The following is a 22,162-nucleotide window of genomic DNA, read 5'->3' on the forward strand; positions in this document are numbered from 1 at the left end:
TGGTATTGTTGGCAATACGCATGGCGAATGCTGCAGAGGATGTAATCCTTTTCACTAGAGCATAGAGCTTTTTCCCCTCTTCATCGGGAGGTGCTTCACTGGTGGACAGCAGAACCACTGCCCTTTTTCTCGTGGTGGTCACCACCAAAGAATCTGGTATGGAATGACCCCTAATATATAAGGGATCTGAGGGTGAGGGGCTAAAAAGCTTCTCAATCCGTGGGTTCACACCTCTAACTAAGGCTGGTGTAGATAAAGAGGGAATGAGGCATCTCTCGATGGAGGCGAGGAGAGGTAAGGCTTGGATAGCAGGTGGCTTTTCTTTGATTATTCTTTCAACAAAATCGACTTCTGGTGTAGTCTCCCCGTATCGATTTGAAAGTGTGCCGCCGCCTTGCGTAGCATGGCATTAAATGTGGGATGATCGTCCACAGGTGAAGGATCTCTGACAGGCGCAGTCTGTGGAGAGGCCAGATCCAAAGCATCAAGGGTCCGTTGATGCCCCTGGGGACTGCCAAGGCTGTGGCTCACCCATGTCGAGGTCTTCTTCAAAGGCCCCTATAGGGTCTTCTAAATCCTCAGTATTTATGAATTCATCCTCTTCCTAAAAGGGGGGATCCTCCTCAGTGAGGTCATATGTGTCTATTTCTTCCTCATGGGGGTCGAAAAATCTTGGGACTTTGGCTATAGGGTCTTGAGGGAATACCTCCCTTGGCCTTTTAGGTGTAGTGTGTTCAGAAGTGGACACAAACCTAACCAGCCTGTTCATGCAGGATTCAAATCCCTCCCTAGTCCAGTGGGACGACGCAGAACGGTCTAGTGGCGGAAAGGCTTGCTCCTCCGCCTCTAGGCGTCGAGATCTCTCCCATAAGGTGAAGGAGATACCCCTGCCGCCCTCTGAGAAGCCTTCCTGTGGGCCCGACGGTGGAGAAGTACCTCTGGGTCTCTCCTTCGACCTAGGGGGAGGTTCCGGCGTACCTTCGCTAGGTTTCAGCGTCTCCTTGACCTTCTGAGCGGGCTTCGGTGACTCCTTCACCAGCTGTTTCTGAGAGTCCTGGGAGACTATACTTGCTATGCTTTCCACGACCATCTTTTCAGTAGGGGGCTGGTCGTGAGTAGTTTTCGGCAGAGCCGGAACCTTGCCGTCGACGGACGCCTTCTTCCGAGGTGTTTTGATGGATGATGTTTTAGTGGTAGCGCCCTTTGTACTAGATGGGCCAGTCGCTAGGCGCTTATGCGGCTGCGGGGAGGGGCTGCCGACCCTTCCGGTCGGTGGAGGCCGCCGGCTGTGTCGGCGTCTCTGTTGGCACTAAGGCCTTCCTCGATTTACTCGACGAATGACCGTGGGTTGTGTGCTTAGTGACTTGTTTGTGTCCGTCAGCGCCGCCGGGGTGTACATCCCCAAAAGCAGGGCCGGAGCCGTGCCTGTTGGGGACGGACGCCACGGAGCAAAAGCTCTCTGATTTTGGGGGGGAGGGGGGGGGGGGATGTGGCAACAACCTCCGTTACAGAGGTCGAGTTATCACTATCTCCCTCGTCACACTCGGCGGCAGCGGGTGAGTAATAAGCCTTCGACATCCCGTAGGCTGCCCACCTTTTGACCCTGCTTGTGCTCGTCCTTCCACGGAAATTTGCCTTTACAAACTGGCCAAAATCTAAAAGGAGTCCTCTCCATAGCTGAGGACCTAATAAGTGATAACAACCCGGAAGGAAAGGGGGGAGGAAAGGAAAGGCATTCTAGAAGAAACAGAAATGTCCACCCCGACCCCCACTTTCCCTACTGTGTAGGCTGGCGAGGCCAGGCCACGTGGTCGGTAGCGCCGATAGGATCACCGTCCGTCAAGCCACCGTCCGTCAAAGATCTGGTCTCGGCGGTGTGGAATGGCCGTCAAAAGAGGGCTGTGGTGAGATATTACAAAAAACGACCGAAGATCGAGTAATGGGAATGTCTCTTACGAGTTCTGCTTAAGGCGACCAGATTCTGGGCGGAAAAAAATAATCTGAGGGACCTCGACGTGTGAGGGATTTTGGGGACTCTACAAGTCACTATAGGGATAGTGTTATAGACACGCCTATGTCGACGTCCCTTTTCGACTTTCGAAAAACAAGATGCAATACTCCGCGGTGACCACTGGATGTCGGACTATGCACAGCAAGTGATTCTAAGCAGATTAACAAACATCAGAAACTAATATACTGAAAGAAACAATGTTGCTGGGAAACAGAACACTAGTAAATGCGCAGCCGAGAGGAGCTGAGAAGTGGGAGCAAAATTCAGAAGAAGCTCCTTTAGCATTCTTTACATTAAACCAGCAGAGTGAAGGCTTTTGTAAACATCCAAGGAAGAATATTAGAGGAACAGAAAAGCCACAAAGTTACTAAACAACCAATAGCCTTCCATTCTTTGAATTACTGTGACTTTGTGCGCCTGAAAGAATTGCAGAGGTGGCTGAAGGTAGGGCGAACAACATTGGTTGCATGACCTGTAATGGGTGGGCTGTGCAGCCCGGTAAGTGCGCCTAGACCAGGGGAAGAAATTCCAGCTCATCCAGACAAAGGCTGGCAGCTTGGAGAAGGGAGCCCCCAATATACTTTTAGACATTTGTTTTGTGTTTATTAAGGCTGAAACCCGGTCCAATTAAATGATCCAGCCCAACCAGACAAATTGTTGTGTGCCAAGACAGGAAGCTTAAGGGAACCCCTGAGCTCCTTTCAACTACTACCTTGTGAATCTCGACTAGAGGCTTAGGGAAGGATCCATGGGCTCCTCAAAGACATTCTTCATTGGAACTTTTGTGTTTGTGAATTATGGTTTGAAGCATGGGGAAGATCCCTGTGTCCCTTTGGAACTTTGATGAACATTATCCTTTGGAACAGTATTCTCAACGTGGGAGAGGGAGCTAGAGACTGCTCCAAACATTTACTTTGAACACTATTTTGAGTGGTCATATTCCTACACCACATTGAAGTATTAAATGTCAGGGCAAGCATAGGTCTTGACACAGACAGACTTTTGTTTTGGATTTGAGACATAGACGTTCCTTACTTTCTTTAGGTAGGGAAATTCCCACCATAGTAATAGGGCAAGTTAGGCATTACACCCATCCTGAAATTTTAATAAAGGTTTTTCAAACTGTTACGTTTGTGGTCTGTGTCATCTCTTGCTACCATGCCGGTCTATCATAGGTTATGGGATAAAAAGAGACACTATTTTTCAAAACCCCTAAGGCCTATAATAACAATCCACGTGATTTAGACTTCCAGGGCATTATAGATGTATTAATGCACAGTAACACAATAATACATTTTAGCCATAGGAAAAATGAAACCGTTGTAAACCATAGCCATAGGATTTCAAGTATCAATAAAACATTTCAGAAACCGTTAACTTCCATAAACATTTCTGGGGAAAACCTACACATTGAAGGGTTCGACATTAAGATTCAAAGAGTAAAACCAGCTCCTGGGTGTCGGGCATCAACCCATAGGCAGGAGCTAACGCTGGGAAACTAAGACCGAGAACACAGCATACCGCAAATCTGTGTTATACCAACTAGGGACTACCTATCCCAGAAGCCCCGACATGTATAAATCCTAACGTCAGGCGCTTCAGCGCCGGTGCTTCGAGGGCTTAGCCGGTCTTGCGCTGGTCCCGCCGGACTGCAGTATTTAAGAACTGCCCATTTGCCTACTTCTTAGGGCTGAGCGTTACGAGGGTGGTAACCAGCCAACTCTTCATGTGCCTTACGTATTATTGCTAAGGGAATATATTAGGGAGCTAGGGCTACATGCTTTTTCTCAGTTAGTCCAGTGTATTTTGTGAATATTGTGAATGAATGAGCTCCTGTGCGTGCATTCAAATATAACTCAGAACATTGCATTCTGCTGAAACAGCTGTTGTGTGTGCTCCGCTTGAGATGTAAATGTGTAATTGACAAGCAGCAACGATTGCACATGCTGTGACTTATAAAGCAGCGTGTGTGAAACATTCTGATCAGATACCATACTTAAAGTCTGCCTTTAACTCGCATACCTATCAGGAAGTGAAACAGTAATTGCAGAGACGATCCTTGCTAAAGTCATTGTATACTGAATTGTGCGTAATTGACATTGGACATCCGCACTCTGCGTGATACCACCTAGGGGCTACCAATCCCGGAAGCCCAGACATCCATAAATCCTAACGTCAGACGCTTCAGCGTCGGCGCTTCGAGGCCCGAGCCGGTCTTGCGCCAGTCCTCACCGTCCACAGCATCTGGTGCACGAAATGCTGCCTGTGGGAGTCCAGGCTACCCGCCATCACCTAAACGGTAAGCATGGAATTCTTACCGTTAGAAGAACTACCGCTAGACTTAGAGTCATCAACGCAGGAACATAGTCAAACAAGTGGCTGCTGCGGTCATGGAAAGAAATAATTTAAAACACACTGCAACGACTAGTGATTCTGTCAAACTCAAACATTCTGAAGATAAAGACACACCGTCCCCCCTCCATTTAAAACGGCAAAACATAAGTCACTCAAGCTCAAAACTAGATTTGAAGATCTGCCTACTAAACACTTAGTCCCTAAACAAACGCGCCCAATGTATCCACGACATGACCGTGGAGGAAAAATTGGACATACTATGTATTACTGAGACTTGGCTTAAAGATCCAATAGGACCAACCTGTCACATCGCCGTTCCAGAAGGATACTCAATTTACTACACCAATAGAGAAATAGACCGGGGGATGGGGTTGTTGCAACAATTGCTAGATATTCCATCCACTTGTTTCCAACTAATATTTCTTGCAGCAGTAGTGAAATTCTGCATTTGAATTACCTTCCAACAGACAATAGCAGTCTTAACCTAATTGCAGTCTACAGACCTCCCACCATAATGCCTGAATTTAATGAGGAACTTGCACATCAACTCAACTTACTAATAGGGCCTAACACAGCAACCATGTTACTGGGAGATCTCAATCACTGGTTTGGAGATCCCAAAGACAAGGAAGCTACTAGTCTAGAGAAATTAATGAATAACATCGACTTCAAGGTTGTGAATCACAAACCAACAATGGCCAATGGTTACCAACTTGACTGGGTAGTAACGCATAATCTTGTAACAAGAGAACACAAGACTACACCATGCATCTGGTCGGATCAATATACTGTCACCTTTCTAATGACTCCACCACTCCCAAAATCTAAAGCCCCTAATGAACCTAAAAAAGTTTGACCTGCCAGAATTTTGAAAATATTGAAAGGGCCCATTTAGAGCAATGCATAGAAGACATCAAGAACGATTACAAGGATGACGACTCCTGCGACATCCTTATGACAAATCTGCTATTCCATACTAAGAAGCTGGTGGACCAGAGGGCCTCCCGTTGCAAGCTAAAACAGTCAGATCTAACAACAATCACCAAAAGTGGTTCTCTGGCGAACTTGCAGAACTAAAAAAGGAAAAAGGGAAAATGAATGGCTAAAGAATCCATCCACACCCAACAGGGAACTCTGGAGGGATTGTGAGAAAAAATACAAGAAAATGATTGAGCCCCCAAAAAATAATTATAATGAGCACATTTCAACAGCGGCAAATACCACCAGCAAACCTTTCAACATTCTGAAAATCAATAGAAAAACCCAGCGCAATCACACCTCTTTCACACCTGCGCAAGAGGAATGCAATAAAACTGAAATGGAATTCTTCCATAAAATCTCCAGCGCTAGGGAACAAATAGTAAAGGCTCAATCCAATAAAGGGGAGATAAATAATCTTCCACCCGAGATAAGTACCAAGGATACTGAATCTTTTAAGTTCACGGAAATCACAAATGAGGAAATGGTGAGAGTGCTGGCCATAATTAAACTGACCTCCTGCGTGGAAAATATACTACCACCCAAAATAATACTGGAGAATGCAGACATTTTTGCTCCCATTCTCACGAAAATCATGAATGCGTCATTCCGTGACCAGGTAGTACCCAGTACAATAAAAAAGGTTACTGTAACACCCCTGGTAAAAATAAAAAAAAACCTTGACCAAAGAGACCCAAGTAATTTGAGGCCTAACACAAACTGCAACTTTATCCTGAAAATCATGGATAAGATAGCCACCAAGTAATTACAGGCCCACGCCGAAGCCTCCGAATCCTTGCATTATCAACAATCAGGATTTTGCGCAGCCCACAGCACCGAGACAGTCATGCTCGACCTACAAACCAAAATGTTAAGCATTCTGGACAGAGGTAAGGCTGGCCTGTTAATCCTCCTGGATCATAGCGCCACGTTTGATCTCCTAGATCATGACCTCCTCAAATTGGCTCTAGAGAAAACTGCCAACTGCTCTAAAGAGGCAATTGGAAGGATAACATCTTAGTATCTTGCCTCAACAACAGAAAATCGTGAGTGCACTGGGTGGACAAAATACCGCTGAAAAAGACATCATATGTGTCATCCCACAGGGAGCCAGTATGTCGCCTCTACTATGTAATCTCTACCTGAGGTATCTCTGCCTAGTTCCTGACCACATTAACATCTTTTTCAGGAATTACACTGATGATACTCAGCTGGTGATTGAATTGAGTGGTGACTACAAGGAGGACAGTGAACTGTTATCTACAACTTATAACACAGTAGAATCGTGGATGGACGCAAACTGGATGTGTCTGAACAGTAAGAAAACAGAGCTAATGGTGTTTGGTTCCAATGAAACCAGAGCTAAATTATCCCCCTCTTACAGTACCTTCCAGATAAAGGACACCCTTATCCAGGTTCTGGATAAAGTTAAAACTTTAAGAATGATGCTCGAAGCATCCCTGGGAACCGAAGCACAAGCTCAATATGAAAATAAAACTTCCTACTTAGGCTGCTAAAATCCATTAAACCCTGCCTGGAGAACGTCAACCGTGCCACTATAGCAAAGGCAACTATATTATAACGCCTTGACTACAGCAATGCTCTTATCCTAGGAACAAATAAACAGTGCCTAGCTATCAACCAACAAATTAAAAAACAATGCAGTTAGAATTACCTAGCAAAAGTCAAGATTCGATCATATCAGCGAGGCCAGAAGAGAACTTCACTGGCTGAAAATTGAAGATAGGGTGCGGTTTAAGGCCTTGACCCCTTGTGCACAGATGCCTCTAAGGGAAAGCCCCAGAATACTTAAAATCTAAAATCAACTTCTACACACCTAGTCGAGCATTAAGATCTGCAGACACGGGTAAGATTATTGTAGCCCCTCACAAAAGTGTGTGTGTAAGTGTGTGTGTGTAAGTGTGTGTGTGTAAGTGTGTGTGTGTGTGTGTGTGTGTAAGTGTGTGTAAGTGTGTGTGTGTGTGTAAGTGTGTGTGTGTGTAAGTGTATGTGTGTGTAAGTGTGTGTATGTGTGTAAGTGTGTGTGTAAGTGTGTAAGTGTGTGTGTAAGTGTGTAAGTGTAAGTGTGTGTGTGTGTGTGTGTAAGTGTGTGTGTGTGTGTGTAAGTGTGTGTGTGTGTGTAAGTGTGTGTGTGTGTAAGTGTGTGTGTGTCTTGGTGTGTGTGTCTTGGTGTGTGTGTCTTGGTGTGTGTGTGTCTTGGTGTGTGTGTCTTGGTGTGTGTGTCTTGGTGTGTGTGTCTTGGTGTGTGTGTCTTGGTGTGTGTGTCTTGGTGTGTGTGTCTTGGTGTGTGTGTCTTGGTGTGTGTGTCTTGGTGTGTGTGTCTTGGTGTGTGTGTCTTGGTGTGTGTGTCTTGGTGTGTGTGTCTTGGTGTGTGTGTCTTGGTGTGTGTGTCTTGGTGTGTGTGTCTTGGTGTGTGTGTCTTGGTGTGTGTGTGTCTTGGTGTGTGTGTCTTGGTGTGTGTGTCTTGGTGTGTGTGTCTTGGTGTGTGTGTCTTGGTGTGTGTGTCTTGGTGTGTGTGTGTCTTGGTGTGTGTGTCTTGGTGTGTGTGTCTTGGTGTGTGTGTCTTGGTGTGTGTGTCTTGGTGTGTGTGTCTTGGTGTGTGTGTCGTGGTGTGTGTGTGTCTTGGTGTGTGTGTGTCTTGGTGTGTGTGTGTCTTGGTGTGTGTGTGTCGTGGTGTGTGTGTGTCTTGGTGTGTGTGTGTGTCTTGGTGTGTGTGTGTGTCTTGGTGTGTGTGTGTGTCTTGGTGTGTGTGTGTGTCTTGGTGTGTGTGTGTGTCTTGGTGTGTGTGTGTGTCTTGGTGTGTGTGTGTCTTGGTGTGTGTGTGTCTTGGTGTGTGTGTGTCTTGGTGTGTGTGTGTCTTGAAGCTGGCAAGGGAGCAAGGACAGTTGCAATACAGGAATGCCATCATTCACATCTTTCCGGACTCCTCATGTTCAAGCCTCCAGGAGGTACTTCACGGAAATCAACCAGGCACTGAGGTTGAGGGGCATCAAGGTCTTCAGTGCACAAGGAAATAGTAACTTTTTTGTTTTAAGACAAGCAGAGGCTCGGTCTCCTCCCACATTTATATTGTTTGACTCATTTAAATGTTAAATCATGGGGGCCTGTATCTCCAAGGAAGCCGGGGTCCTGAAGGTAATCAGAGGGGACCAGAATAAATACGAGCATAAACTCTAGGATTTGGAGATTATAATTTAACAAATGACATGTTCTCTTTCATCTAGTATTGTACTAGACAGAAATCCAAACGCAGTCCAGAACTTTAAAGGACTGTAAACTCAAAGCTCAATTTAAAAGTTACGCATGAGAGAATAAACACACAATGAAGTACGGACGTGTATTCAAGTTCACTTTATGGCTGTCAGGCACTTGGAGCATCAGTTTTTCAATAAATGGCGGAAGGACTTACCCACAGTAGAGACAGTAGAGCCAGCATCATCTAGAACGTCCACAGGCTCTGCCAACTGCAGCTGGATTTTGGGCACCACAGTTAAAATGGCCAGGACATCCAGTGCATATCGCACAGTATCATTCCTGGGAAATGAACAAAACCTTGTCAAGACCAAGCAACTTGCTAAATTAAAAAGTAATCCCCGACATCCAGGCCAATTAAGGTAAAGCGCTTTTTCTTTTTTATTAACTACAGAGATCTTTGTTACCAAGATCGCCTTTCATTACAAACTGTAGGGACTCTGCCCCCATCATGCAGCTGGAACAACGTATGGTTGTAACAAATACAAATTTGTGAGACCTGTGGAGGGTCTGCCTACACATCGATCGAGGACACATTCAGAATTCATGGACTTTACATTGTTTGAGTGCTTTCTAGCTCAAATTGGGATATTTGTCAAAGAAATATATCCTGAAGGGCTGATCGTGTGATAGAAATGGATTGTGGATGTGATTTGTTATGTTGATTTCTACAGCGCACTGCTTCCATTTGCATGGTCTCCAGGCGCACGCGTGGCTCTGTAAGAAAGAAGTTACTAACCATAATGACTAACGTACTCCTAGTCCGTAGTCCCCTTTCCTCCATACTGCATGGACGTCCCTCGCTAGGGACGGGAGACAGAACGTTTTTCACCAGAAAAAATCATCTTCCCCTTTAAATTTAGTGGCGTGCGGGGGAGTGGCCGTGGGAGCATGCGCTCCCCTGACTCCACCCACAGGCGCCACCCCTCAGTCTCCTTTGACGCGTAGACAATATTAACACTGCCTGATGACACCAGTTTTATTAGGGGGGGGGGAGGACGGTTGGACTTGTGGAGGAAAGGAGACTATGGACTAGGAGTACGTTAATCTCTACGGTGAGTATATAATAATTACTCCTACATCCCGTCCCCTTTCCTCCATACTGCATGGCAATTACAATTGAATTTAGACCCAGGGTGGAGAGGTGACCCTCCTAAGCAAATAAGTTCCTTAACACTGCCTGCCCAAATACTGCGTGAGCCCTGGAGCTGGCATTCAAACGGTAGTTTTTACAAAAGGTTGAAGGGGTAGCCCAGGTAGCTGCCCTGCTGATGACTGCCACGGAACGTGTCTTTAAAAAGCCACAGCTATGATAGCGTGGGCATGCATATTTGCCAGAAGCGGTTGTGCTGCCCCTCATATGCCTCCTTGATGGCCACCACCATCCCTCTTGCTATTGATGTTTTGGAGACTTGATAGCCTAGCCTTGACCCACCAAAGGTGACAAAAAGAGCCTCCAACTTGCGAAAGCCTTTAGTCCTGTCCAGGTAGAATTTTAAAGTGCGCCCGACGTCTAGACAGTGCAGAACCCTCTGAGCATCGTCCGTATGGTCCAGGAACTAAAGTTGGTAACACCATGTTAGTCAGAAACCTGTGCAGTTCCCTCTGGGACCACTGCAAAAGATTTAAGACTACAGGTGTTTGGCAGTAAACCCACTTGGTAGCAGTCTGTACCACACAGATTCACTTGGTAGCTGTGGCTGACTTCCCTCAAGAAGAGTTAGGCAGTATACAGAGTATTCACAATAGGTCAAAAGAACATAGTAGAAGAAGTAAACACTGACCAGGGCTTGGTGTAAAAGAGATATAATTATTTATTAAAACCACATCTAGAAAAACACACAGGAACTAATAGTAAGCAATTCAGAAACACGGTCACTAAAAGATATACACTCCCTTAAAAGAATTAGACAATTCTTTAGTAAAGCCCCACTTATTTTCAGACATCGGTGAGCGCTTAACGTAGATGGCACTCTAATAACTTGTTTTAAAAGGGAGAGAAAAGCAGAGAATAAATTGAAACAGATCCCAACACTTTTTCACGAACACAACAAGAGAGGAAGGCAAAGTAACACCGTGAGTTTAGAGTCAGTAGGCCGGATCCACTTTAAGAGGATCAAAACGAAATGTGTCCAAGGTCACACGGTTGCAGTGCACAAAAGTCTTGTAACGGTTCAAAAAGGAGTTGGACCAAAGAAAGGGACCAGTTAGAAGGTCAAGGCGGCCAGCCCAGTCCAGAAGGTTAAGGGATTATTATTACCTTGTAGCAATCTTTAGAAAGGGAGGCCTGGCGGAAATGGTACCTTAAAGTGGTGAGAATAGTCCAGCGGGGGCAGTTGTTCCTGGCAGCGGATGCAAGTCGGTGCTTCGTCTGGGGGAAGAGAGTATCTCGTCGGGGAGGAAGACAGGAGTCCGTTGCACTGCCACGGAAGAAACCAGCCGCAGAGTTTCTCAGGTAAAAGGAGCGGTCCTTTGATTCGTGGTCCAGTGGTAAGTGGCTATCCGGTTGCCGGGGTGCTTGGCACGGGCAATTCGATCACACGCCGGTCTGGGGTGCGAAGAGAAGAAGGTAAACTGGTTGTGCCCACCAGTCAGAGGAAGAAGCCTCTCCAGCCGGGAGATCTTCTCTGTCGTTGGGAAGTGGTGAGTCGGTTCTGCAGGGCTCCACCGGTGGTGTTGTCGTGGTAGGAAGGCTCAGCTTCTCCCTTGTCAGATTCTCAGGTCCTGTGGCGACTTCTGAAGTTCCAGCCCCCAAAGCCCTGCTTTTATGCAGCACACCCCCATTCACTCAGCCTAGCTGTCAATCAAACATGCTAAGTGGTGAGCCGGCCGGCTCACCACTTGGGCCAATCACACAAGAGTGCGATTTCAGTTACCAAGGTAACTCAGTCCAAGGTGCCTAAACCCCCTCCCACACCCCCTGTGGTACCCAGACAGAGTGGCACCACTTTTGGAGGCTTCTGTGGAGAAGCCCGCCAAAAAGTGGAACAAAGGGCTCGACTTGGGTTGGAGTCACAGAAGAGAACACAAACGCCATTTTAGAATCGAGTCCTGGCAAAAAATACCAACCGGCGAAGTAATATTAAATAAATAAACCGGCGGTATGGGAAAATCCCATAGGAATATATTCGCGGTCGAATATAAAAAGTAGTATCCACTGCCACCAGCCAAAACTCGATCAGGGGGGACGGAGACGTGCCCCCTCGACTAACAGACCCCGGGGCAATCGAATTGCCCCGACCAGTACGTCCACAATATGATGGTTTATACTGGTTTCTATTAATATTTGGGACTAGTAAAGCCAATGGTGACTTTACATGCCCTGGGAGACAGTAGTCAGTCCCAGGGTATGGAGTCTATGGTGGGGTGTCACTATGACACCCCTGTGTCATTGCACGGAGGGTGCTGTGTAACACACATAGTAAAAACACATGAGACCCTATGGAGTAAAGGACCCCATAGCCCATAAAACACTAACAGTCAAAGGAACACCATAAATCATGTCCAAGAGTGGGTGAAAAAGAGTCTCACTCTTGGCAGGAGAAAAAAAACAAACTCCAGAAATCCAGCAAAGCTGCTGGGGGACTCACTAGGTTAGGAAATTCAGCCTAAAGGGAGAATTTTCCCTAACACACCATCTCCTCATTCAGGTGGACGGAGGAGTCGACTTTTGGTAAGAAAGTGGGGTGCGTTCTAAGTACCAGTGTAAAGCTCCAAAGCCACCAGTGCCTGGATTTAACTGACCCTGCGTGCAGATGTAAGTCCCACCAGTAGGGCTGTCTTAAAAGTGACTAGCTTGATGTCCGTGGATGGCATGGGTTCAAACTGTTTCTGCGCCAAGGCGCCCAAGACCAGGTTAAGGTCTTTTTAATGTCTTAACCACCGGATTAGAGGAGGAAAAAATCCTCTCCTCAGAATTCCAGTAGGCTCAGATTGCTGTAGAGTAGGTGTGACAGGTGTCCACCTGTAACCGCCCCCGCCCACCCCACGAATGTGCGACGTGTGCAGAGAAGGATAGAAAGTCGTACATAGTGCAGGTCCACAGATCGACCTTCGACAAAGCCCAGTGGCCGAACCTAGTCCACTTGCTTATATACTGGCTCCTGGTAGCATCACTCCTTGCGCCCTGTTAATGTCTAGGTTGGCCTGAGGCAGATGCAGGTGGCTCAGTGTGACCTGTTCAGGAACCACGCTGCGAGGGCTAGCTTCTGGGGAGCGGGGTGGATGACAGTGCCTCCATGCTGTAAGATTAGGTGAGCTGGGCCTAGCAAGAACCATGGCCTCCCGGGCCACCACGGGGCTATCAGGATGACCCAGAGATGTCAGGCCTCCCTGATCTTGCAGATTACCCTGTGAACCAGGGGAGTGGAAGGAAAGGGGAAGGGCACCTCCTGTTGGACCAGGTGGCAAACAGATCCGCCTGAGGACGACCCCATCTGTTGAAGATCCCCTGAAGGACCGGTTTGTTCAACTGCCACTCTTAGTTGTCAGCAACCAGTCTGCTGAGCCTGTCCGCATCCAGGTTGGACTCCCCCAGGAGGTGGATTGCCCTTAAATGCATGCCGTTCTTCAGAGCCTATTCCCAGATGCTGACTGCCAAGGAGCATAGGGGCAGAGACCTGGTGCCACCCTGCTTGTTGATGTAGTACATGCTGGTGGAATTGTCCGTCTGGATGAGGATCATCTTGCCCCCGATCATGGGAAGGAAGGCCTTGAGAGCAAGCCAGATGGCCTTCAGCTCCAGCCAATTGATACAGGCCTCTTGTTCCTGGAGAGACTAAACTCTCGACGCCGCGAGTGTCCAGTGTGCCCCCCACCCGCACCCTTCCAAGGAAGAGTATGTGGTGATAGTAACCTGAAAGGCCTCCCTATCCTCAAGTTGAAGTCCGTTCTCCACTAGACGAGGTCCTGGTGGAGAAACTGAGGAATGCCGCTCCTGATTCCATGAGGTTGCAAAGTGCAGATGCAATCGTCTCATTTTGAGCCTCATGTACGGCACTGCCAGTAGACATGCCACCATGATACCACCATGCTGAGGTCACTGCTCTGCTGAGAAAATGACCTGTGGCCCTCTTGATGGCTGTGATCTTGTCCTCCAAGGAAAATACTCTCTCATTGCTCGTATCCCAGATGAGGCCCAGGAACGTTAGATTCTGCTTAGGATCCAGCTGTGACTTCTTGAGATTGATCAAAAATCCAATTCGTGCAGCATATTCATCAGGGCGGAAGGGGTTTTATCGACTGCCTCCGGGGAACTTGCCCGGACGAGCCAGTCGTCTAGGTATGGGTAGACATGGTGACCCTGGGCCCTGAGCAAGGCTGCCACCACATTCATAAGTTTGGTAAAGACCCTAGGGGCCGAGTTGAGGCCAGCGGGTAGACCCTTGTTTGGAAATGAAAGACCATGATCCTGCCTTCTTAGACAAAGTTGCATTTCAGCTAATTTATATACCCACAATGACTTGCTGTTGTGGCTCATAACTGGAGGCGAACTTCCAGCAATGGCTCCTAGGTGGCATTGTGGAATGTGTGGCTTGGCTTAAATGGACTTATATGGGATACATTACTTACTGTTATCATATTTCTGATGCTTGTATCTGCTTAGATTCACATGCTATGCCTAGGCCGACATCTACTGGAAGCTGCAGAGTATTACAGTTGTTTTCGAAAGTCGAAAAGGGAATTCGACAGGGCGTGCCAATAATACTAGCTCTAGTGTGATGTCTACTGTGCCCATGGTTCCTCAGATTGTTTGTTTCTAACATGAGGTTGCATGAAGTGTACCGTGAGTACATGTGTAGAAAAACAGATTATACATCAGATAAAGCCCAGAAAACATCTATGCACCTTCTACTCCAGGGGAGGAAGGGTGGGCGCATGTGAATCTAAGCAGATACAAGCATCAGAAATACGATTACGGTAAGTAATCCCTTCTGAGGCTTGTGGAATCTGCTTAGATCACATGCTATGCATAGATTAGCGAGCAGTGTTTGGAGAAGGTGGTGGGTTGTGAGATGGTACAGTGGCAAATAGATGTTTTAGCACCGCTTGTCCCACCTGGGAATCTGCTTTAGAGTGTGTGTCAATGCAGTAGTGCCGAGTAAAAGTTTGGCCAGAGCTCCATGTAGCTGCTTTGAAAATGGCGTCCAACAGGACATTTGCGATAAAAGCCAAGGTAGATCCTGTACCCTTGGTGGAGTGAGCTCTTGGTGTGAAAGGCAGTGTTTTGCTTGATAGATAGTAGCAGAGCGGTATGCATCCGACTATACATCTGGAGATGGAGTTTTTGGAAATGCAGTATCCTTCCCTGCCTGGAGCTATGGAGACAAACAGTTGGTCTGTTTTTCTCAGCGGTCTGGTCTTGTTTACAAGACCCCTTACATCTAGTGTATGGAGTTTATTCTCACCTGAGCTTGATGGATTCTGGAAGGCGGCCGGTAGCTCAATGGATTGGTTGACTTGAAATTTGGAAATTAATTTCGGTGAAAACCTAGGGCGTGGACGTAAAATCAATTTGTCCTTGTGTATGACAAAGAATGGGTCTTGCACTGACAATGCTTGTAGTTCACTAACTCTTCTTATGTAAATAATAGCCACTAAGAAGGCAGTATTGTATGTCAGGTGTTTAAGGCTTGACTTATGCATAGGCTCAAAGGGAGGTCCCACGAGCTTTGCAAATACTACATTGAGATCCCAGCCTGGTGGCGGGTTTGAAATTGGAGGTTGGAGTCTCTTTACTCCCTCCATAAATGCCTTAATGACTGGAACTTTCCACCACAATACTTTGACCTGAGAGGTGGTGTAAGCCGACAGGAGGACCTTTATCGAGTACTAACCCTGAGTCGAACAAGTGGAGCATATAGTTAAGAATGTTGGATGGAGTACATTATATGGGGTTTATTTGTTTAGACTGGCACCAAATTACAAAATCTCTTCCACTTGTTTAAATAACAGTGTCTGGTGTTTGGTTTATGTGCCTCCTTAAGGATATCCATACACCATTGTGGAAGATGTAGATGTCCAAACTATGATCTCAGGAGCCATGCTCCTAAGTTCATTGAGGAGGTAGAGGGAGTAGTGCTGCACAGGAGTTTGATGGGGTCGCACAACGCCAGTTTGCACAGATGTGGATACCATGGTTGTCTTGCCCACATGGGAGCAACTAGTATGAGCGTCATCTGCTCTCCTCTGTGAATCCTGTTCACCACTCTGCTCATTAGAGGAGCTGGGGGGGAAAAGCGCAAGCAAATTTCCCTGACCAATTGAGTCTGGTTGGGGAATCCTGGACGCGAAGTCTGGGCATTGCTCGTTTTCTCTTGTAGCGAACAAGTCTAGCGTGGGGTAATCCCACTGTGAAAAGATATGGTCTACGACATTTGAGTCTAGTTGCCACTCGTGTTCTTCTGGTAGGGGATCTCTGCTCAGAGAGTCTGCTAGAGTGTTGAGTTCCCCTTAAACGTGTTGGGAAGATAGGAACATCCCCCGTCTGAGTGCCCATTTCCATAGCTTTGGTGCCAGCTTGACAGATTTGGAGAATGTGTGCCCCCCTGCTTGTTGATGTAAAACATTGCAGTGGTGCCGTCGATGAGGATCTGTACCAACTGATTTGTCAGCTGAAGCTTTGAATGCTTGAAGCGCTTTGAATACCACCAGAAGTTCTAGCAGGTTGATTTGGTTCTGTGTTGTCATGCGAGTCCACAGACCATGTGCTGTGTGGTGAAGGTGAAGGGCCCCCGACCCGGAGAGTGGCGCGTCTGTTGTAACTGCCGCTTGCACCGTCAGATCGTGGAGGGTTTCCCCTTCTCCTTTGTCCACGAGCGTAGGTTTTCTACTAATGTTGGCGAAATGACCACTAGATCATCCCACTGACTGCTTGCCTCAGACCATTGTTTCGCCGACCACTCCTGCATGGGGTGCATGCGCAAACGTGCGTGTCGGACGAGGTAAATGCAAGATGCCATCATGCCGAGCAAACATTGCTTTGCATATGCTTATATGGTGACCGGCCTGATACTTTTATTTGCAGTGGGATGTTCTGAACTCTTGCCTGTGATGGAAAGACTAACCCTTCTTCCGCGTTGATGACAGCTCCTAGGAACGGTTTGTTTTTGCTTGGCACAAGGCTTGATTTTTTTCTCATTTATTGAGAAGCCCAATTGGAAGAGAAGGTTTATGGTTCTTTGAGTGTTTTGCCTGCAAGGTTGGGGTGTCTCCCCTGTAATCAGCCAGTTGTCCAGGTAGGGGTACACTTGGATTGCCTCACTTTGCAGGTGTGCTGCCACCACCGTCAGTACCTTGGTGAATACCCTTGGAGCAGATACTACTCCAAAGGGCAGCACTTTGAATTGGTAGTGCTGGTTTGCTATCTTGAAGCGCAAGAGTTTTCTGTGTGCGGGCAACATTGAAATATGAAAATAGGCATCTTTCATATCCAATGTTGCCATGTAGTCCTCCAACTTTAGCAGAGGGATTACTTCTTGTAGCATTGTCATGCAGAATTTTTGTGGCTTGACATAAGTGTTTCCACAGCGTAGGTCTAATAATGGGCACATGGTTAGATCTTTTTTTGGCAGAAGGAAGTTAGTTGAATAGATACCCTTGTTTACCTGGTTCGCTGGGACGACTTCTATGGCGTCCTTGAGTAACAGTGCTGTGACCTCCTCAAGAAGGATGCGTTCTTCCTTCGTGGTGGTTTTTTGTTGCAGGGGATGGTTTGAGGGTTGCTGCATTAGCTCCATGCAATAACCGCCTGCTAAGGTAGATAGCACCCTCTTGTCCGAGGTGATTCCCTCTCATGCGCGGGTGAAGTGTGTCATACGCCCTCCTACTGAAGCGGGTGGTCATTGTTTAGGAGGTGTAGCTCCACCTCTAGAAGGGGAGGACCTCCCCCGGCCACGAGATCAAGGCTGGCCCCTCTGGAAACCTTGCGAGGCTTGTCCCTGGTTGTTTCCCCAGGATGAGCCCTGACTTTGCCCATAGCCTGAACCTCTTTGTGAGCTTTGTCCTCAAAAATCGATGAAAATTTCTTCCGCCTCTTGGGCCTGGTGGCTTAGTATTTAGCTGGCCTAGTGATTTCACAGTATCGCTCTCCTCCTTGGCTGATTTTAAAGCATCGTCCACGGCCTTCCCAAACAGGACATTGGTTCCACTGGCATGTTGAGTAGTGTTGCCTGTGTTTCAAGTTTGAAACCAGACTGGTGAAGCCATGCATTTAATGATGGTACCTTCGGCAACATTCCTGCCTGCATTATCTGCGGCATCCAAGTTGTTTAAGATGCAGTTGGATACCGCCTTGCCATCTGCTACTGCTAGGGACCAGTTGAGATTTAAGGGGTTCTGGAGCTGAAGCAATTAGGGTTGCAACCACGTCCCACTTGTGGTAGTTGTAGCTTGCCGATAGTGTGGTGTTATTCGCAATCCTTGTTTGAAAAGCCGCTGAAGTGGCCACCTTTCTCCCCAGAGTGTGCAATTTCTTACTTTCCTTATCCGGGGGACGCTTCCGATGAGTCTAAAGGTGTTCCAGCGCTCTTTCAAGTTGTGGTTACCACAAGAGAATCCAGTTTTAGCTGCCACCTAATGTACAGTGGGTCTGAGGGTGCAGGATCCAAACAGTTTTTCAATGCGTGGGTTGACTGGCCGCGTTTGGTTAGGGATCTCCAGAGAAGGTTGTATCCTTCTTGGGATGGGCTGAAGCATAGGTATAAATTAGGTGGCGGCTTTCCTGTCCCACAAAATATCTTCCACAAAATCCTTATCTAGCGGAGTCTTTTGGGTCTGAATTTGAAAGTGCTCAGCAGCCTTCATGAGCATATCTTTATACAGCGGTTGCTTGTCCACTGGTGAATCTGCCCACTGGTGCGTCTAGGTTGACAGGAGAGGTAAAGTTGTACATATCCTCTTCATCGTCATCGTAGTATTGGTCTGCTTCCTGTATTGTATCGTTGTCCTCAGTGTCTGTATTTAGATCATGTAGATCAATATGGACTGTGTTTTGCTGAGGTGAAATAGGAAGTGTGTCAGGAAGTGGCCTCTTTGCTGGGGGCTGAGAGGACGAAGCGGCAGTAGTTGGTGGCGTGGTTTGGAAATTTTGGACAGCCTTCTCAGAACCCTATCAATGTCCTCAGAAGTCCATTGCGATGAACTTGGTATAGATACAGGGTTCTGAGGTGTAGTCCGTCTCTGAGGTGTAGGCTGGCCCCTGTTCTTCAAGTCCTCGGTTACGGTCTCCTCTCCCTGGGAAAGTGTCTTTCCTTGTGAGGTGTGTGCTACACTTCTCTTTGTGAGAGTGGCACTATGAGGAGTGTTTCTTTGAACTTGTTGCCTTAAGGCGGCTTTCGGGGACATGCTTTTGCACCAAATGGGCTATTCCCAAGCTTTTGGTGCCTTTGGCCATGGCGGTGGTGAGGACCGAAGACACGTCTTCCGACAATCGGCAGATAGTTTGGACACAGCGTCTGCATAGTCCCTCGACTTTCGGGGACTGTTGTAAGGCCATCAGGACCTTGAGTGCCCAGAGGACAGGGAATCTGTGGACCTCCCCCTTGACGCTGTATGTGGGCCTGCAGACGACTTTGCTTTTGAATCTCAGCCCTTGGGCATGTGTTTAGTGTGGGCTGTAGTGTGAGCGCTAACGCCGCCGGGTGTCGTCCCCATAACAGAGCTGCTGGCCTGTCTATTGGGGTCGGGGGCTAGCACGTGGGAATCGGTCGGTTCCCCATCACCTTCTGAAACAACTGATGCTGCAGTCACTGGAGGCCCCCTCCATGTCCATGGCTGCCTCGGCCTGCATGACGTGATTGGGCCCAGCGCTTGGTTTTTCGGTCATTGAGCGTTTTCGGCTTGAAGAGCTTACAGGCTCGACAATGGCCTTCGTCGTGGTCCGGTGCTAGACAAAGATTGCACACCCAGTGCTTGTCTACCGAGGGGAGCTTCTTATTACAACTAGGGCAGAATTTAAATGGGGCGTTTTCCATTCTTGGAAGGAATGTCAGAGGCGAGAATAGAGAGGGTAAAGGGGAAAAAGCATTCTCTTAGATCCCTAAGAAATGTCCACCCCCATTCTCGCTACTGTCTGGGCCGAGGCCCGTTGCGGCCTTCCAAGGCTGAAGGGGTCCGTCGAATCAAGATATTTGTTTGACGTTCGTCCCTTTCACCGCCAAAGATGTTGAAAGTCAGTGATTAAAAAGGATAGAAAAAGTAACTAAATCTAATTTAGCAATCAATGGCGTCAGCTGAAAGGAACTCTGCCATTAAGCCTCCGTCAATGATGGCGGAAAAAAAAACAATCAGAGGGACCATGGGTACAGTGGACGTCACATTAGGGATAGTATTACTGGCACGCCCTGTCAACGTCCCTTTCCGAGTTTCGAAAAAGCTTCCATCAGATGTTGGCCTATGCACAGCATGTGATCTAAGCAGATTCCACAAGCCTCCGAAATATATATATACTGGCTCTGATGTCATGTCTGGTGCAGGGTGCATAAAGGTGCTGAGCAGAGCCAACAATGAGTCTCCTGGTGGTGAAAATATATCCAAAGACTGCTGCGCTGGGGATAGAATAACATAAGTGGACTCCATGGGAGGAAGGAATCCAACTTCTCTCCTCCGTGTTCAGGTGGTGACAGAAACTAACCCATAGCTAGGCAACAGTGTTTCCCAAGCTCACGTATTTGTAGCAAGGCTAACCTTAGGAGAGGAGCATGGAGTTTCAGCATGTCCAAACATGGACTTTGTGAACAATAATACATTACCTTCTGTGAAAGTCAATACAGAATGTGTTACCTTTGTAATGCTCTTTTTTGATGGAAACGCTCACCCGCATAGTTAAGAGACCCCACAGTCTTAACGGCCCCCCAAAAAATAAATAAATAAAGCAATTTTCAATACGCAAAACTTTGCCCAGTGGGCCGATTAGAAAAATCATAACTGTACCTGAAAGGGGGCTTTTGCAATTGTATTCACTCTCCCCTCTTGCTTCTCCACTGCTCACTCTGTTCTCTCTTCCTCTCCCTTTCTCCCTTTTCCTAGCTCCTCCTCTCCCCCCTTACTTTCTTCTATGCACTTTATCAGAATTGTCCTTGACCTAGTATGATAGCAACCTTGATTGTCTCCTTCCCTCCCCTACTTGATTTCTCCCCCTCCAGCACTATCTGAAATGTCATCAGGCCTAGTACGATAGCTAATTTCACATTCTTATTGTTCATGCCTGTAAGAATGTAATTGTATTTTCCCTTGCTCCCTCCCTTGCCTTGAAGCGCTTTGAAACACATTGTGTATAGGCGCTATATAAATAAACTATCATATCATATCAAGTGCGCTCAGCCAATCAGGTGGCTGGAATAGCAGAGACAGTTTACTGCCCGTGTTTTCCAAGCCACCCGAGGGTTTTTCATCTTGATTGTGGAAAGGCAACCGGGATTGTGGAAAGGCAACCGGGAGCCCCCTCCCTGTTTCCTCTCCACACCTGCATCTTTCCCCCCACCACCTCCCTTCCCACCCACTTACCTGCTGGACCCAAGCTTTCTGCTCATGTCTGGGAGCTCCCTGCTAATCCTAGTTACCCGACATAGAAATAAAGGACTCGTCTATTTCCTATGGCGGGGGCCATCTTGTTTTCAATTTTTTCATGGTCGTTTGGGCTTGTGCCATACAACCGTAGACCGTCTCCCATGAAAGGAAAAAAAACTATTTGCACCACGGACGAAGCTCTAGGATGCGATTTGCAATCACCCCCTTGTTGGGGGGTGCGTACATCAAGGGCCCTTAGACCTCGCCCCTCGCTTCACTCGGGTCTGCCTAGGCTGGGGTCTCGCAGGCCGTTATCAGCTATGTTCGCACCCTGATGACACACGGGTGATTGCTACATTTAAATGCAGATCCAAATGACAAAGGAAGAGAAGAAAAAGGAAACTTAACCTATTCCCATCCTCAAATTCCATGATTAACAGATGAACACAGACTCCTCATTCGAAAAATAACCAATGGTCAACATGAAAACACAGCTGACAAACCCTCTCCTACGAGAAGTCTCCATGTTTGTCTCCATAGCTCCAGGCAGGGAAGGATACTGCATTTCCAAAAACTCCATCCTCAGATGTATAGTCGGATGCATACCGCTCTGCTACTATCTATCAAGCAAAACACTGCCTTTCACACCAAGAGCTCACTCCACCAAGGGTACAGGCTACCAACAACATTTAGGACTCAATCTTTGCAGACAAATTTCATGATCTGCATTTCATGATTTGCTAAAAGAAATGCCACAATAGAGCACTGTTCTCTAAGGAGAAAGCTATGAGAAGGTCAGAGTATGGTTTCTATTCCAATGCCATGATTTCACACAGCATTTGGATCAAGACAAAATAGGGCAGGTTGCAAACTCTGCCACTAAGCAGCAATTGCCTAGCAGGATGAGACAGTTAGGCCACTTTGGATTTTCCAATCCAGAATTGGACAAGTTCTAAATGTATACATTTCCTAATTTCCAATATCTCAACTGCAGGACCTCCCAGACTGGGGCTGATCATGAGAGTAATTATTGAACTA

The 22,162-nt window shown here is 47.2% G+C and overlaps 1 protein-coding gene across 3 annotated transcripts in view; it reads right to left on the reverse strand.

The window, feature by feature from the left end:
• DCAF1 (DDB1 and CUL4 associated factor 1) overlaps window positions 1–22,162 on the reverse strand; it is a 1,932,496-nt gene that overhangs the window by 1,025,685 nt on the left and 884,649 nt on the right. For all 3 annotated transcript variants that reach the window (XM_069644104.1, XM_069644105.1, XM_069644103.1), the window contains exon 13: window positions 8,775–8,899. In XM_069644104.1, coding sequence (XP_069500205.1) covers window positions 8,775–8,899 — 125 coding nt within the window. The remainder of the gene's footprint in view (window positions 1–8,774; window positions 8,900–22,162) is intronic.

Source organism: Ambystoma mexicanum, chromosome 2p (assembly GCF_040938575.1).
Source record: "Ambystoma mexicanum isolate Mex_15411 chromosome 2p, UKY_AmexF1_1, whole genome shotgun sequence".
NCBI classification, from domain to species: Eukaryota; Metazoa; Chordata; class Amphibia; order Caudata; family Ambystomatidae; genus Ambystoma; species Ambystoma mexicanum.